Source organism: Bufo bufo, chromosome 1 (assembly GCF_905171765.1).
Source record: "Bufo bufo chromosome 1, aBufBuf1.1, whole genome shotgun sequence".
In the NCBI taxonomy this organism is placed as follows: domain Eukaryota; kingdom Metazoa; phylum Chordata; class Amphibia; order Anura; family Bufonidae; genus Bufo; species Bufo bufo.
The window spans coordinates 152,325,405-152,344,264 of NC_053389.1; the positions used below are offsets into that span (position 1 = coordinate 152,325,405).

General features: G+C 44.8%; 1 protein-coding gene across 8 annotated transcripts in view; it reads right to left on the reverse strand.

Annotated features, from left to right (window-relative positions):
- KIF1B (kinesin family member 1B) overlaps nucleotides 1-18,860 on the reverse strand; it is a 151,554-nt gene that overhangs the window by 33,362 nt on the left and 99,332 nt on the right. The window contains exon 22 of one of the 8 annotated variants that reach the window (XM_040430762.1): nucleotides 14,242-17,275. The exons of 6 other annotated variants lie outside the window; for them this stretch is intronic. In XM_040430762.1, the coding sequence (XP_040286696.1) occupies nucleotides 15,845-17,275 (1,431 nt within the window). In that variant the 3' untranslated portion in view covers nucleotides 14,242-15,844. Of the gene's footprint in view, nucleotides 1-14,241; nucleotides 17,276-18,860 lie in introns of those variants that run through there. One more of the 8 variants, XM_040430770.1, reaches the window with a different exon arrangement.

Genomic DNA, 18,860 nt, shown 5'->3' on the forward strand with positions numbered 1-18,860 from the left:
ATAACTGGAAAAGATGCATTTGTGACTGGGACACGTACAGGTTAATGAACTAATCCTCTAAGCTCTTATGTCACAGCATAGAAGAGTTCAAAGCAGGGCTGACACCGGACTGACACGAGGAATCAGCCAGGGATTAGGAAACAGACCGTGTCCCACACTTGTCCTCTACAGCGGATATAATGTTGAGATTCAAGCTATTCTATGCATTGTGCATGGACCTTGTACAGAGGTCCTTGGATCTCCTTACCATGGACTCATAGACATGCAGTTGTATAATGCATTCATAGGCACTGTATTCTACTGTTGCTAGGGGAAAATGCCAATGTGATATGGGATCCAGTGGAACATGCCACAGTTACTTTCTTATGGAACTCTGTGATAACTCCATATTTCTCTGTATTATATTAAAAGGTACATGGAGGTACAAAATAATCCCCATTCATTTCACTTAAACATTTCACTTATGTATGGCATCTGATAGAAAAGGCTAACCACTGCCTCCTAGTGGTACTGATAATACATTACACCTGAGGTATTATAGGCAACATATAGGCAATCTTTATAATTAGGGCACTAAAGGGGACAATACATTGAGAACTATAAAAATGCATCTGAACTTGTTAAACTATTTTTCCATATGTTTACTGATCTGTTCATACTATGCACATGCATGAAGAACACTCCAGAGGTGGGCAATGCCAGCACGTATAATGCATTTTATAAATGTAACAGTTGTAGAAGTCGCATCACTACCACATTTCACAAATGTAATCCGCTGGTGCAGTTACCTGAACCCGGCAAAAAGTAATTTGTGCTTTATTTATTTGGGGGAATATTTACTTGTATACAGATCACGAGCCTGACGAATATATATATATATATATATATATATATATATATATGCTTAAATGTTGAATTTAGGGTAACTGGGGGTATGGTAGGTTAGCGCCCTATCATTCATTGCTTGTAGCTTGTGTATTCGTATTGCTGTACCAGGTGAATTTAATGTATGTTACATATAACTACAATTTTGTAAATAATGCTACAATATGATTTTTCTACTGTTGGGAATACAATTCGTGATATAATGGAAAACATGGAAGCTGTTATGCTGGGACTTATTAGCTGGATACAAGAATATGGAATAAGGGAGATCTCTAATGTATATATATTTGCCCAAAAGATTGCCCTTAAACAAAATGGTGGAGATCGGGAGTGCGTCCCCGGGATGAGGACGTTCGATGATGCATGGGCGTGCGGTGTGTTGGTTGGTCCGCGGGCACTTTTGTGTGCGCTGGACGGACTGACACTGCACTGATACCTGGCGTCGCGATCGTTTGGTCTCCGCCCCGGGTGACGTCTAACAGATATGCACCGCCTAGTAGGAGGGATATGGGTTGACACATGCGCACTAGGTATTGGGAGACGCGCTGAATATAGCGTGAAGTACCGCGACTCAAGATTAATTTTTATCTCCCTTATTTGCCATATGAAATACAGCTTTAATGCCCCAGAAAGGTATTTTTTAATATATAGGTTTTTAATGCACCATGCACTTTATTAGATTATCACCATGAGTATATGAATTTTATGCTTAATATCACAGGTATGATATATGGATTGTTGTTGAACATGTATTGAGCGCTATTTGTCTCTGTTCACACTGAGATGTGTTTTGGAAAATAATGAATTGTAACATGGTTAAAGGGGGAGTGCACGCTTTTTATGGGATGATTAATTAGCTTGAATTAATTACAATATGTATATATACTAGCACTATTGCACTTTATGTTTCACTTGGCTTGAAAAAGGTTCTGAGAGAGAACCGAAACGTTGCTATATGACGTGTGAATAAATAGCACATTTTTTCATCTTTCAAGGAGTGCTGCAGAATTTTATTATTTGTTCATCATCCTGAATCGAGGGATTACCGCTGGCACCCATCTTTCAACTTAATAAAGGAGTGCTGCCTGGCTTTTTATGGATATATATATATATATATATATATATATATATATATATATATATATATTGTAAGAAGGTACAAAGAATCATTGTGGATGATGGGTATATGTCACCGAGGTTCCTGGCCACGGTGGAGTAAGAGCCGGTTTTTATGTGTCAGCAGCAGTTGCTGTTTGACACCTTGGTACTTAGCATGGCTGTAATAGCTAATCCGGGACGGCTCTTACTGGGAGTAGTCAAAGTGCTGGGTGTGCGACTACTACCCACGTTCCAGACCGGGTTTTGCCAGGCATAAAACCAGCCAGCACTGCCAGGTGGAGAGGATTACGTCCATCTGACAGTGGAGCTCAGGAGGTCTGTGTGCTGGGATCTGAGGCCTGTGCTGGGCTGGAGAGCGGAGACCCGACTTTTGTTATATTAACTTGCCATTGGGTGTAAAGTAACACCGACACTGCAAAAGTGACGTTTTCTTTTTGGCATCAAGTGTGAATAAACACTGAAGTTTGAATTACGAACTTGTATTTTGCCTCTGTACTGCGCCCGCTTATCATAACTACCAGAGCGTATTCCCACACAATTGATGGAGGATGCGGGCATGAGCAGTGAGGCTGGCGTGAACGCCAAAATATTTTTTGGTTTGCATTTTTGGGCACGGTTGTATGTCACACATCAAACCAGCGGTATTACAACCAGTGTCCTACAACAAAATGGAGGCTGTTGTGAAGGCCCTCATGGAGGCTAATCTGCAGCAGCGAGAGACAAAAATGCAACAACGGGAGGCTAAAAAGCAGCAGCAAGAGACCAACCAGTTGCTGCTACAACACGTGATGGCTTTTCAGACAGCAGGAGCAACCCCGATTGTCCACGATGCCCGGAAGGCAGTCCGTGACGCGATTCCTAAGATGACACCCGCAGACGACATCGAAACCTACCTGGCGTTGTATGAAAAAGTGGCCACAAGGGAGAAGCTACCCGGAGATCAGTGGGCTGAGGTCGGCGCTCCGTTCCTGGCATCCGATTCGTAGCGGGTGTATCAAGCGGCCGACTACCAAAAAGTGAAGGGTGAGATTTTGGCAAGACTGAGGGTGAATGTGTTGGTCCAGGCCCATCAGTGGGGGTTTAAAGGGAGTCACCTCCATATTGTCATATACAGTGCTTACATGGCTCTGTAGCACACCTATACAAGGTTGTAACGGTACCTAGTTTGATTCATATGCAAATGAGCACTCGCAAGTGCCCAGGGGCGGCGTTCAGTGTGTAGGAGCCCAGGCTGCTCTGCCTTCTTTTCACTTTACTCCTCCCCAGTCTCTGCCTTTGCCCGCACTGCAAGTCTCTTGCCTCATCGATAGGGCAAAGGAAGAGTCTGGGGAAGAGTAAAGTGAGAAGAAGGCAGAGCAGCCTGGGCTCCTACACACTGAACGCCGCCCAAGGGCACCTGCGAGTCCTCATTTGCATATGAATTAAACTTCGTTTTTACTGCTGGTGCAAGTCTAAAGAAAAGAACAAAGGTACCGTTCCAATCCTGTATAGGTGTGCTACAGAGCCATGTAAGCACTGTATATGGCCATATGGAGGTGACAGACTCCCTTTAAGTCAGCTGAGCCCGCGAGACCCCAGTATTATGACTTAGTCCACCTTTTGCAAAAGTGGCTACAGCCTGAGGTGCTGACTCCCATGGCTATGCTGGATAGACTATTGGCTGATACGTTCTGGAGGGCTTTGCCATCCCCTCTCCAGCAATGGATCAGCCAGGTCTCTCCAGGTAATGCCCTTGAGATGGTCGACCTGGTGGAACGCTATGAGGCTACCCAGAATCTACAGGGGGGTTCTTTTGAGAGGTGGGGGGGGGCAGTCAAATCCCGTAAATCTCCACCCCAGACCCGGCGACTTGTGTCAACCAAACCTGCCCGGGATGTACCCCCAATGAACCCGGCTACGATAGTCTGCTGGCGGTGTCGGGAGCCTGGCCATGTACGAGCTGACTGTCCACATCAGGTGGAACCCACGGACACGAACTATGGCTTCAGTCAGTCGTTATATACCAGGAAGATGTGTGCAGCGGGTACCCCAGAAACTCTGAATCACTTGTGCCAAGTGGAAGTGGGAGACACTCCAGCGGAGGCCCTGCTGGACTCAGGGAGTCTGGTGTCCCTAGTAATGGCTCCCCTGGTACGGTCTGCTGAGTATACTGGCCAGAAAGTCAGGGTCATGTGCATTCATGGGGACTTAAAAGATTATGCCACCGCCCTGGTGTCTCTAACCATGGGGGCCGGCAGGTGGACTTGCGAAGGGGCAGTTGCCACAAGCCTACACTACGAACTTATAATAGGGAGAGACTTCCCTGGTTTCCAGTCACTGTGGCCTGCTACAAAAGTGACAGATACCCATGAGACAGGGGTAACCCCAGCAGAGTGGCCTTGCTCCTCGGGTTCCTAGGCCAGAACCCTAGGAACCCGAGGCCGAAGGGCCAGCAGTAGGGGTGACCACCACTTCGGTGAAAGAGGGGGAGACAACCCCACTGAGTTTAATGGTGGGAGACGTGGAGGACTTGCCCCCGGGGCCTGAGCTGGCAGACCTCGGTCTCCGGGGATAATTTTGGTACTGCACAACACCGGGACCCCACCCTATCCCCGAGCCTGGGAAAATGTATTAATAGTAGATGGTGAACCACAACAAGCTAGGGCAGAGTCGGTGTCCCCCCGTTTTGTGGTTCAGCAGAATATGTCTTATTGAGTAAACTAGCTGCGGGGTGAACCTATTGAACAGTTGGTGGTGCCCCAGGCTCATCGCAAACTCGTGTCACAGTTAGCCCACCAACATGTTCTCGGATGTCATCTGGGAATGCAGAAAACACAGAACCGTATTCTACAACGGTTTTACTGGCCCAGTGTGTTTAGGGAGGTGGAGGAATTCTGTAAATCTTGGCCAACTTGCCAGGCAACTAGCCCCCAGCACCTTTTCCATAGTCCCTTGGTACTTCTCCCGATCATCGAGGTACCGGTTGAGAGTATCGCTATATACCTCGTAGGCCCAGTATCTAAGTCCGCTAGAGGACACAAACACATCTTGGTCGTTCTAGACCACGCCACTCGGTACCCGGAGGCGGTGCCACTGCGACATACATCGGCTAAACTGATAGCTAAGGAGCTAATGGAAATGTTCTCCCGAGTGGGGCTACCTAAAGAGGTTCTGATTGATCAGGGGACCCCTTTTATGTCCAAGGGGATGAGGAAACTCTGTAGGTTGCTGCACATAAAACAGCTAGGGACGTCCGTTTACCATCCGCAAACAGACGGTCTGGTACAAAGGTTTAACCAAACATTAAAAAATATGTTGAAAAGGGTGGTGGCTAAAGATGGGAAGGACTGGGACCTTCTTCTGCCCTATCTCATGTTCGCAGTGAGAGAGGTACCCTAGGCCTCTACTGGGTTCTCACCCTTCGAACTGCTATATGACAGACACCCTCACGGTCTCTTGGATGTAGCCAAAGAGGCATGGGAACAACAGCCCACGCCGTATAAAAGTGTTATTGAGTACATTATCCAGATGCAAGAACGGATAGAGACAGTGTTGCCTCTTGTTAGGGAGCATATGGAGTCAGCTCAGCTTGCCCAGAGTCGGTTCTATATTCGGCAGGCTCGGGTCCGGATTTTTAACCCGGGTGATCGGGTTTTGGTTCTGGTACCGACCATGGACAGTAAGTTCCTGGCTAGGTGGCAGGGGCCCTACAAGGTACTCGAGAAAGTTGGAGATGTGAACTACAAGGTACACCAGCCAGGGCGGCGAAAGCCAGAACAGATCTACCATGTTAATTTACTTAAGCCATGGAAGGATAGGGAGACCTCTACGGAAGACAGCCGGTGTCCAAGTTTTCTAGGGGAAGAAGTTCCGGCCCCTTTGTCTGATGCAAGGGAAGCGGTTGCCGCCGTAAAAGTTGCTGGCAGCCTCTCCTCTAAACAGGCTCAGGAGGACGCACTTCCATAATCCAGCATGACATTGTCACGGAACCTCAGGCCAAAGTACGGTTAAAACCATACCGGGAACCCGAGGCTCGGCGACAAGCCATCTTGGAGGAAGTGCAGTTAATGCTGCAACTAGATGTCATTGAGGAGTCTAAAAGTGAGTGGGCCAGTCCAATAGTCTTAATACCCAAGCCAGACGGGACAGGACGTTACGGTTCTGTAACGATTTTCGTAAACTGAACGAGATTTCCAAATTCGATGCGTATCCCATGCCCCGGGTGGATGAGCTTATCGAGATGTTAGGACAAGCCTGGTATTTTTCTGTTTTGGACCTCATGAAAGGGTACTGGCAGGTGCCCTTAACAGATGCTGCCAAAGAGAAAACTGCCTTCATCACACCTGAAGGTCTGTATCAGTACATGGTGCTACCCTTTGGTCTGCATGGCGCCCCCGCCACTTTTCAACAGCTTATGGACATTGTGCTGCGTCCACATCGTCAGTACACTTCAGCTTACCTGGACGATATTGTCATCCACAGTACCGACTGGGAAAGTCACCTACCCAAAGTGCAGGCTGTAGTGGACTCCCTTCGGAAGGCGGGACTAACCACTAACCCAAAAAATTGTGCGATAGGGTTAGAGGAGACTAAGTACCTGGAGTATGGTCATTGGGCGCGGAGTCAAACCCCAAGTGAACAAAATAGAGGCAATTCGAAATTGGCCCTGACCTGTCACCACTAGGCAAGAAAAGTCATTTCTGGGAATGGTGGGCTATTACATGAGGTTTGTCCCCCACTTTGCTACGGTGGCCGCGCCATTGACAGGGCTCTTGAATGGACACAAGTCAGTGATAGTTCGCTGGGATGATCGGGCGGAAGAGGCGTTCTCCGCTTTGAAGTCAGCCCTGTGTGGGTCCCCGGTTTTGGTGACACCTGACTTCAAGCTGGAATTCATAGTACAGACGGACGCCTCCGAAGTAGGCCTCGGTGCTGTACTGTCTCAGGAAGTTAACGGTGAGGAGCAGCCCATTGTCTTCCAAAGCCGCAAGCTTACCCCAGCCGAAACCAGGTACAGTATAGTGGAGAGAGAGTGCCTGGCTATCCACTACTATTTGTCGGGGAGAAAGTTCCGCCTGGTGACTGACCAATCCCTTAAGTCGATGAACCAGGACAAGGAGAGAAATGCCCGAGTCACCAGTGGTTGTTGTCCTTACAGAACTTTAAGTTATCCGTAGAACACAGGGTAGGCCGCTTGCAGGGTAATGCAGATGCCCTGTCCCGAGTGCACTGTCTGGCGTGTGTTCACCCCCTCAGAGTTGAACAAAGGGGGGAGGTATGTAAGAAGGTACAAGGAATCATCATGGATGATAGGTACGTTTCACCGAGGTTCCTGGCCTCGGTGGAGTAAGAGCCGGTTTTTATGTGTCAGCAGCAGTTGCTATTTGACACCTTGGTACTTAGCATGGCTGTAATAGCTAATCCGGGATGGCTCTTACTGGGAGTAGTCAAAGTGCTGGGTGGGTGACTGCTCCCCACGTTCCAAGCCAGGTTTTGCCAGGCATATAACCAGCCCGCACTGCCAGGTAGAGAGGATTACCTCAGTCTGACAGTGGAGCTCAGGAGGTCTGTGTGCTGGGATCTGAGGCCTGTGCTGGGCTGGAGAGCGGAGACCCGTGTGTCAGGGGAACAGGCCGTCTAAAGCCTGTATTTGAACTTTCAGAGGCAGAACTGTCACCAAGGTGACTTTTGTTATATTAACTTGCCATTGGGTGTGAAGTAACACCAACACTGCAAAAGTGACAGTTTGTTTTTGGCATCCAGTGTGAATAAACACTGAAGTTTGAATTATGAACTTGTATTTTGCCTCTGTACTGCACCCGCTTATCCTAACTACTAGAGCAAATTCCCACTAATATATACAGTCAGGTCCATAAATATTGGGACATGGACACAATTGTAACATTTTTGGCTCTATACACCACCACAATGGATTTGAAATGAATCGAACAAGATGTGCTTTAACTGCAGACTGTTAGCTTTAATTTGAGGGTATTTATATCCAAATCAGGTAAACGGTGTAGGAATTACAACAGTTTGCATTTGTGCCTCCCACTTGTTAAGAAACCAAAAGTAATGGAACAATTGGCTTCTCAGCTGTTCCATGGTCAGGTGTGTGTTATTCCCTCATCATCCCAATTGCAATGAGCAGATAAAAAGGTCCAGAGTTCCTTTCAAAGTGTGCTATTTGCATTTGGAATCTGTTGCTGTCAACTCTCAAGATGAGATCCAAAGAGCTGTCACTATCAGTGAAGCAAGCCATCATTAGGCTGAAAAAACAAAACAAGACCATCAGAGAGATAGCAAAAACATTAGGCGTGGCCAAATCAACTGTTTGGAACATTCTTAAAAAGAATGAACGCACCGGTGAGCTCAGCAACACCAAAAGACCCGGAAGACCACAGAAAACAACTGTGGTGGATGACCGAAGAATTCTTTCCCTGGTGAAGAAAACACCCTTCACAGCAGTTGGCCAGATCAAGAACACTCTCCAGGATGTAGGTGTATGTGTGTCAAAGTCAACAATCAAGAGAAGACTTCACCAGAGTGAATACAGAGGGTTCACCACAAGATGTAAACCATTGGTGAGCCTCAAAAACAGGAAGGCCAGATTAGAGTTTGCCAAACGACATCTAAAAAAGCCTTCACAGTTCTGGAACAACATCCTATGGACAGATGAGAACAAGATCAACTTGTACCAAAGTGATGGGAAGAGAAGAGTATGGAGAAGAAAAGGAACTGCTCATGATCCTAAGCATACCACCTCATCAGTGAAGCATGGTGGTGGTAGTGTCATGGCGTGGGCATGTATGGCTGCCAATGGAACTGGTTCTCTTGTATTTATTGATGATGTGACTGCTGACAAAAGCAGCAGGATGAATTCTGAAGTGTTTCTGGCAATATTATCTGCTCATATTCAGCCAAATGCTTCAGAACTCATTGGACGGCGCTTCACAGTGCAGATGGACAATGACCCAAAGCATACTGCAAAAGCAACCAAAGAGTTTTTTAAGGGAAAGAAGTGGAATGTTATGCAATGGCCAAGTCAATCAACTGACCTGAATCCGATTGAGCATGCATTTCACTTGCTGAAGACAAAACTGAAGGGAAAATGCCCCAAGAACAAGCAGGAACTGAAGACAGTTGCAGTAGAGGCCTGGCAGAGCATCACCAGGGATGAAACCTAGCATCTGGTGATGTCTATGCGTTCCAGACTTCAGGCTGTAATTGACTGCAAAGGATTTGCAACCAAGTATTAAAAAGTGAAAGTTTGATTTATAATTATTATTCTGTCCCATTACTTTTGGTCCCTTAACAAGTGGGAGGCACATATGCAAACTGTTGTAATTCCTACACCGTTCACCTGATTTGGATGTAAATACACTTAAATTAAAGCTGACAGTCTGCAGGTAAAGCACATCTTGTTTGTTTCATTTCAAATCCATTGTGGTGGTGTATAGAGCCAAAAATGTTAGAATTGTGTTGATGTCCCAATATTTATGGACCTGACATATATATATATATCTAATGCAGACAAAAAAAATGGAGCACCTGCCCACTTTAAATTTGATTTGTACTGCATATGGACAGCAGGAGCCCGTTCGGTTATTTTCTTCATTATCAGACAACACGTTTTAGGGACACTAAAATAAAGGAAATTAACTTATTATTATTTTCTTTATGTCACAGTGGAAGATGAGCTGGATGGGAGTACAAGTGGCGAAATCATCCATAGTACTGTGAATGTCTAAGAAAGAAAGAGCGCTGCAGGAGTCACTCTATGATCTATAATTAAAATCTGTCAACTTTGTAATTTTCTGCATCAGTTTTTTATTGCTTTCACTTATTTTCCTATTGATATTTAAAGAAAATGAACCAAGTGGAAACTGTCATAAAGTAGGGTAACTGGGGCGGCCTGATCTTGCCATGGCTTTATTTTTATTGTGACCATAAATTATGTGCATATCTCAATAATACATAACGGAGCCTAATTAGGCCAATTATCGGGAGTGAGCATTTGCAGAAACGCTTGTTCCTGATAATTAGCCCGTGTAAAAGGTGCCAGCACCTAAAACTATAGTTCCTGTGCAACAGATCCTGCTGTGTAAACTAATCTGCTGCCCAGGAATGATGATTTCCTATAGGGACAAGTGATCACTATAGAGATTGCTTATACCTATACTGTGGAGGCGATTGCTGCAATCAAATGCAGCTCTCATCTCCGTAGAGATCAGGCAATTATTGAGACTGTTTGGTTCATTACCGATAATTGCCTGACATCAGTCCATGTAAAAGGACCTTCTGTAAGCAGGGTTGTCGGTATTAATGAGTGAATCTGACTCACAGCCTATTCACGCGGAACCAATATACCTTCCAGATGCTAAACAGAGACATGTAATAAGAGTGGTAGATCCAACCAAAGCAGTCTGTTGATTGTTCAGGGTAGAAATAATTATTTTCTAAACTTAAAGCAATCTAAAAAAAAAACAAGTCAGATGCAATACAAAATGCCGAATTTTTGAATTTCTTGTCAAAATAGGCTATACTACTGCTACAAAAACTAGTTGTTTTTTTTGTACGATTAGGGGAGACTGAGACATGCATTCTATATCTGAGTCACTAGATGGCAATATGGATCCACAGTAGTGGAGGGAAGGGTTGGAGAATGTGATGTTCTTTATTGAGGTGATCATTCTACAGCCTAAGGCTCCATTCACACGTCCGCAAGCGTGGTCTGCATCCGTTCCGCAATCGTGCGAAACGGGTGCGGACCCATTCATTCTCTATGGGGACAGAATGGATGCGGAGAGCATGTGCTCTCCGCATTTCCGGAAGCGCGGCCCCGAACTTACGGTCCGCAGCTCCGCAAGAAAATAGAGCATGTCCTATTCTTGTCCGCTGCTGCGGACAAGAATAGGACTTCTCTATTTAGTGCCGGCCATGTGCGGCCTGGTGTATTGTGGATCCACAATACACCACGTACGTGTGAATGGACCCTAAGGGCTCATGTACACGACTATGTATTTTGTGGTCCGCAAAAAACAGATCCGCAAAAAATACTGATGACGTCCGTATGCATTCCGTATTTTGCGGAACGGAACAGCTGGCCCCAAATAGAACAGTACTATCCTTGTCCATAATGCGGACAATAGGACATTTTTTTTTTTTGCGGAACGGAAATACGGACGGAATGCACACAGAGTACCTTCTGGTTTTTTTTGCATTAAAATGAATGTTTCCGCATATGGTCCGCAAAAAAAACGGATCGGACACAGAAACAAAATACGTTCGTGTGCATGAGCCCTAAGGCTACATTCACACGACCGTATGTATTTTGCGGTCCGCAAAATGCGGATCTGCAAAAACATGAATGACGTCCATTTGACATCCGTTTTTTTGTTTCGGATCCATTGTAACAATGCCTATCCTTGTCCGCAAAATGGACAAGAATAGGACATGCTCTATATTTTTTGCGGGGCTACGGAACAGACATACGTATGCGGACAGCACACAGTGTGCGGTCCACATTTTTTGTGGACCCATTGAAATAAATGGCTCCTCATCCAAACTGCAAAAGAAACGGAACGGACACAGAAACAAAATACGTGTGTGATACACACAGATAAAGCAGAGCTGAATTGATTATGTAACTCTTTTGGGATGATAACGCTAGTCCTATGTAAAACTACCAATGACCTGAATGTGTCCAAATCCATCTTAGAATGTCAGCACTGCTGCTATATACGCTCAATATAGAATACATTTGTCATATCTGGAGTGAGGGAGTAATGTTTATCACCGACAATAAAAGGAGTTGTCCCATTAAGACTACATATCCCCTATCCACAGGCGTCTGACCGCACGCTCTCCATTCTACTCTATGGGACTGCCAGGGATAGATGAAAAACGCTAGGCTATCGCCGACAGCCCCTTGGAGCTGAACTGATCCACAGGGGAATAAGTTGTCTTAATGGGACAACCCCTTTAACCGACATCCGCTTATGTGGATTTTTTGCCTTTGTATCAGCACAGTAGGGTTTTAGGTTGGACTTGATCTGTGTCTTTTTTAAACCTTATCAACTAAGTAACCATGTAAAGTATATAAATACATTTACTTGTCTGCATTGTTCTTAAAGGGGTATTCGGGATAGGGGATAACCATTAGATCTGTGGGGATACCAAAACTGGTTAGAAGAATGGGGCCCTGAACCCTAAAATGAATGCAGCGGTTGGTCGAGCATGCTCTGTTCCATTCCATTAATTCCAGGCACTGTTCAAAACTATGTCCGCCAGTTCCATAAAGAATGACTGAAGTGGCACGGCATACTTGACCATCAGCTCCATTCATTTTGAATTATGGAGCCCCATCAGCTCCATTCATTTTGAATTATGGAGCCCCTGTTCTTGTGATCGTTGGGGGTCTCGGCTTTCAACTCCCACCAATCTATGGTGCTCCCTGTGCTGTGAATAGGGGATAACTTCTTATAACTAGAATACTCCTTTAAATTCACTTATTTGAATTCCCTAGTCATAGCTGCATATAGAATTCTCATGAGTGATCCTCATCTGGAATCTATCATCTACTGACATCTAAATTGAGATCACATAATACAATGGATTGCATTTCAATGATCCAGCAGGGGTCTGCAAAAAGATCTGATGACCTACAGGAAAATCAGCAAAATGCACTGGTATGTCTAGGGGTTCCATCAAGGTTGGACACCTTCCCTCTACAGCATAGTCTTCTAGTCATCTATGAGGCACTCTTCTTAATGTGAGAGAGGTGTCAGTGGAGAGACGTCGGAAATAATATATAACGCACACAATGAAGAGCGAGACTTCAGCATCAGTTCAAAGTTTATTTATTGAGCAGCCTTAAACCAGATAGGTTGTAAACTCTGTACAGAAACCTGCTCATCAGACAGCTAACAATCCATAAAAAAGTCAGGGCCCCGTGGTGCCCCACAGGAACATGCCCTTTCTTACATTTCCAGGACCATCAGTCTTATAGAAAGAAGGCTTTTTCAGGTTTCACCTTCGGCATGGATGGGCACCTATCCCTAAAATCGTAGTAAAATGGAGTGACCAGACCCATTTCCGGGGTGTGCAGTTGAAGGCTCCTATAGGTAGTAGGACTTAAAGAACCGTGGCAGATCAAGATACTCAGTGCTGGGTGGATGGAAAGCCCCTGGTCAAGTACAAACTTGCTGAGGAGACATATACACACAATCACGGTGGTACATCTATTCTCAGGAACAGCCAGGAACCCACCGTGTGGACCATTCCATAGGGTGCATTGTAAAGCACATTTGTGACTACACCTAAGGAAACCCAGGCATTCAAAAAGTAAATAATACTATACTGCTACCAATGCGGTGCGCCAGCTGTCATTAAAGCTACATGGGGGTTTAAAGTCACTTACAATTTGGAGCTGGGGGAATGCATGTGCCTGTGATTCAAAATCTAGCACTAATTTTGTGTAATGGGTAATACTAGGTTATACAGTGCAGCCTTGGGACCCCTCAAAGCGCTCATCCTCATTTATTTAGGGACAATAGGGCTAAGCTGCAATACCAGACACAGCCCAGGAGCGGCCCTGCTTTTGAAAACAAGCAAACCCATTATTCTTATCCCCTTTACTTCCTTTGACATACCCCATATTAGACACTTGCACCTGTCCTTCAATGCTAGTCACATAGCATAGTGCACATACAAACTTACCTCCCCATCAAAGCAACGCCGATAGGGATAATAAAAAAAAAAAAACTGATTTTCTTTCCTTTAAGAAGTTGCTGAGCTAACCTTCGTAACGATCTGTAACTGAACATCCTGAAGCTTTCTACTTGCTGATGGCTTCCAAAAAATAACTAATACGAAAATACTATATTTTGGAAATTCTAAATAAAAAGCTAGTTACAAAAAGATCCGGGCCAAGCAGCAATCGCCGGCCCAATACACTGTCTGTAGTGCAAGTCAAATCTAGCAGCAGCGCCATTTCAATGGAGTAGTGCTGCACATTTCTAGCTTTCGGGACCAGATCTGAAAAATTCAGGCCCCTTCATAATCTCAATTTTTACAGGATATGAGAAACATGTAACGTGTGTGCCCACTTATTATATAAGAAGTAGGCACACATTCTAAACATTAGAAAGCTGCTGACTGAATGATTGCTCATTCTGCCAACTCATAAACATGTACACCTGGCTTGACCAAGTATGCATGTTTATTTCAATAGAACAAGGCTCTATCAGACTCCCTGCTGTCGCTCCCATTGATACCGGCAAGTCTGGGCCACTTCTCTCTCATGTGTATGACCAAAAACAGTAAGTTTAAGGATGGATCTGAGCCTTTTTACAAAAGGTTTTAGGCCAACATTGTGTTTAATGTTCTCAGTGAATGGTGCAGCATAAAGGATTGCCGAGTGTGTAATCATATTAAGACCCTTCAAATATGCAGGTTTGACTGCTGCAAAGGGCATCAATAGGTGGCGCTAAGTTACATTTATTGTATAATGTCTCTAGGTGGCGCCATTCTATTTCACGACACAAATACATTTCATGGTCACTGATTATATAGCACAATGCCATCATATTTGTATATAATCAGCAGTTAGGTAGTGTGCACACTGTAACCTGTTTTCATGCTCAAATAAAGCATCTTGCAGGTAGGCATTCATTCAGCTTAGCCCTGTTCACATTGGCATCATGTGTGCCATTTTAACAGAATCCATGACGAACATGACAAATCACTTATGCAAAAAATCCTACTGGAACCCTATGGATCCTGTTGCATGGACCTGTCAGGATCCTGCAGCAGACTACACACTGCGCTGCCTTTTTGGGGGCGACAGAACCATGACGCCTTATTTTGTTAAATGGGATTTGGTATTTAACATTTTTTTGGGGGTTTAATACAATTGTAGATTGTATGATTATTGGAAAGTGAAGCTCCCCAGCGACTGCACTCACCAGGCTTAGAGCATGTAATCTTGTACAGAAAGAAAGCAGGCCAGGAACGGAGAGCAACGCAATGCGTTTTCTACATTTAATGCAGACTCAAGGTTTTTTCTTTTGTCAAATTTAAAGGCAAAGCACCAAGCGCTTTAGTGTGAGCCTGTGTAAAGCTTGCAATCTGCCCTTGGATTGCCATGCAAGTTTCTACTCCTTGCTAATGTGTCATTTCCAATAAAATATGTAGCATACGACATAAGAAAATGAGGGGTTAGTGAAACCAAGGCAGTGACAAAAGCTAAAGTGGTTAAATGTTACCGCAATCAGAAGTAGAGAGAGAAGCAATGATTATATATAATGGACAGGCTGAAGATAATACATGGAAAGCAGATCTCTGCCCTGGGTCCCAGAGCTGTCCTCCTACTACCAACAGTCAGGATATGGGTTTTAGGGTTGGGGTTAGTGTTTGCGGTTTTTAGATAGAGTGGTTTTCCTTGAACTGTTGACTAGTGGTTTAACATTGTTTTTAATATGAATAAAAATGTACCACAAAAAAATAAAGAGTCAGTGCACTTAATAGGAGGTCACATAGGAGAAAAAAAAATAAAAAAATATGGGATTATTTTAGTGAAAGGGACGATTAGGTAGTAATACTTAAGGCAGGAGAGGTAGCAAGTCTTGAGAGCATGGATGGAGAGACTCCCACTGGTTCTAGTAACTAATCTATATGCGATTCACTCTCTCCAAGGCACCACAAACATAGAATAACACACAAAAATTCAGGAGTAGGAACTTCCAATGCACCCAACACTGTTACGGTTGATCAACCAGTTTAGGGTGGAATGACATGGCAAAAACCTCCCTGTCTAATGTATGCTGCCAACACCTTACAGTCTTTCTCAGAAAGCAGCTCACACCGTGGTCTCCCGCCCAGACTTGAGGTTAGGAGCAGAGTACTGACGCCTCATGCGAGGTGGAGTAACAAACTGATTGTAATGGTGAGGTCGGTCGGCCTGTTTGTTGTAAGAGTTGTTGCTGCCACCATTGCTGCTGCCACCATTGCTGTTGCCATGGTATAGACCCCAGTTTTGTTGTTTTTGTGGATTGGGGTGATGGTAGAAGTTCTGCGAGTCAGTCAGCTGAGAGTCACAGGACTGAAGGGATTCTGAAGAACCCGATGCTTCACGTCGTAATCCTTTTTGATACCCATTGAGAGAATTGCTTCTCCAGCGACCAGATGGATTATCATGGCTATCATGTTGCCCCCGGTACTGGTTTAAATGTTGGTTGCGCGACTGGCTATAAGGGCTCCAGATTTGTTTGTCTGGATCCACCTCCTCCTGTTCCTGAATTTGGGCCTCTTTTGGGATTTTAACCTCTATGACCTTCTTGTCCGTGATGATGATATGAGTGCCTGGACTCCAGGAACTGCGGTGGGTAGGATTGCTTTTGAAAGGAAAGCGTGGTTTGCGATTCTCTGGTGGGATGAAACGGTGTGTACCGTTATTCCTTCGCAGCTGCTTGGCAATTTCCTGTTGTTGGAGGTTCTTAAATTTGATTTGTTCCTGCCTCATCCAATTTGACCGTCCTCGGCGGAACATGGCTTCATTGTCCAGTAGCTGGTTGAATCGTTCATCTCTTTCAGGGTCTTCAGACACCATTTTACTCGTTTCACTTGCTGTTCCTTTATTACTTTCAGTACTAGAGTCTCGATTCTTACGTTCAGCCTGTGTGCCCATTAACGGTAACACTTTCTCCATCTTCAACATTTTGTTTCTGAGGGCTTTTATCTCCTCGTCCTTCATGTTGTTCTGATTCTTGACTTCCTGCAATATGTCTTCCAGTTTGTCTACATGAACCTTAAGATCATCAACATCGGTTGGTCCCTTAACAACCGGTACCACATCTTCAATCCTTTCATCACCCACACCTACTGTATCCCACACATCCCGAGCCACTGCCCGCCAGGAATCCCGTTCATTGGGATCCTTTTTTCCATACATAGCGCACAGCTCTTTCATTTTAACTATGGCAAGAGCTTCAATCTCCTGTCGACTGTGCTGAAAGTCATTCAGAGCCACTTCGTAGCAGATTTCCTTCACAGCTTGGATTTTCAGATCAGAGATGGTCACCCACTTGGAATCTTTGCTCAGCCGACGTCTCTGAGGGATATGGTACATCTTGTTTGTCTCGCGTTTCTTGCCACTGCTGGGGAGGCCGCATTTCTTAACGATGCTTTGTACTTTGCTGGGAGGAAGCTTCTCCCGTAAGGAGGTGATTAAACGCCAGCTCTCTTCACATGATCGCTTCTCTGAGTCGTCCCCACTATCTGAGTCCGCATCCTTGAGAAAGAAAAAAAATCAAAATGGCCCCAAAAGAAACAAAAAAATGGAAACATGAAAATAAAAAGACAAACAAAGAAGACACGAAACATAAAGGAAAATAGGGATGTGAAAATAAAAATGAAGTGGTGACTTTTTGAAAAAGTGAAAGAAATAGTCCTCACCTAAAACATGTGAAAGGTTTGAAGAGAAGACAGGCAGCAGCCTTCATTAAAAGAGCAGAGTTAGAGGTGGAGGAAACACAATCCCCATGCCTATGGCACACAGGCCAAATCCTGTATCTCTGCACAGCAAACCCACCACTCCAAGATGCAAGAAGGACAGGTCAGTCAAGAAGAAGGTGAGTACACGCAGGTTAGTAGATGCAGATTTCAGATGCTGGTGCTCAGTTTGGTTGCAGTACAGACGGAAAGATATATATTTAACAGAATTACAGAAAAGACGTGTTACATGAGCTCTCTGTGTAGACGTGTGTACATCCCTACTATTGACTAGTTAATACAATCTGATAACAACTATCACCTTATTTTAGGCGTCAACTAATTTACTGCTTTATTCTACAAAAAAATAGGGCTGTTGGGATTCTAGGAAAAATTACTTAACACATTCATTAACATATAAAGAAAGGAGCTGATTAATTATAAACTGCTAAGATATCATCATCTGCATTTACCTAAAGCTGATTGAGAAATCCAATTCACCATTTCTTCTCTGTGGCCACCGATAAGCTACAGACAGTCCCTTAACCACAGTCTTAGGCCTCCTGCACATGACCGTATCTGTTCTGCGATACGTACAATACGGACGCAGACTGTGTGCATCCAGCACTTTTTAGGTAGAAATGCCAATTCTTGTCCACACAGACAAAAATAGGACATATTCTATAACTTGTGGCACGGCCACACGGATGCGGACAGCACACAGATGACACACATTTTTTGCAGCACCATAGAAATGAATGGGTCTGCATTCGATCCGCAAAAAATGCAGATCGGATGTGGACTGAAAAATACAGTCGTCATGTGCATGAGGCTTTATAGGCACACCGCAGACCACCGTGCAAATACTTGCCTGCACTCTGAACCAATAAAAAAAAGGCAGGATCAATAGTGTCTGCTTTACAAGGAAAGCCCATCGATACAGACAAAAGAAGGGGCAGACTGGGAACTTAAAGTGGCCCTGGACAAAACTGAAAAGTGGCCTTGATGTTGTAGGTGGGTTCAAATTGACAGAAGGTGGGGCAACACAAGTAGATGGGGCCAATACAAGTAAATGGGGCCTATACAAGTTGGTAGTAATACCATAGTGCAGCACAAAATACCTCCCCAGAAGCTGTCCCTCTATGGTAGCCATCAATAGCTTCCATGTTTTGTTATCCTCATCAAATTGTTTCTGGATTCAGATATGGAGCAGGGGCTTAGGAGGTGAGATGTGGGCCACAGCACCAAGCCAGGCCTACCTTCAGTGTGCTGCCTGGACTTGCTCTAATAATTACCCCTATAGTTACCCCAGTAGTAGATACCCAGCCAGCGGCAGTGCGGGGGGCTTGGGTGGCCCTATGGGCATCTGTCTACTGGGAAAATAC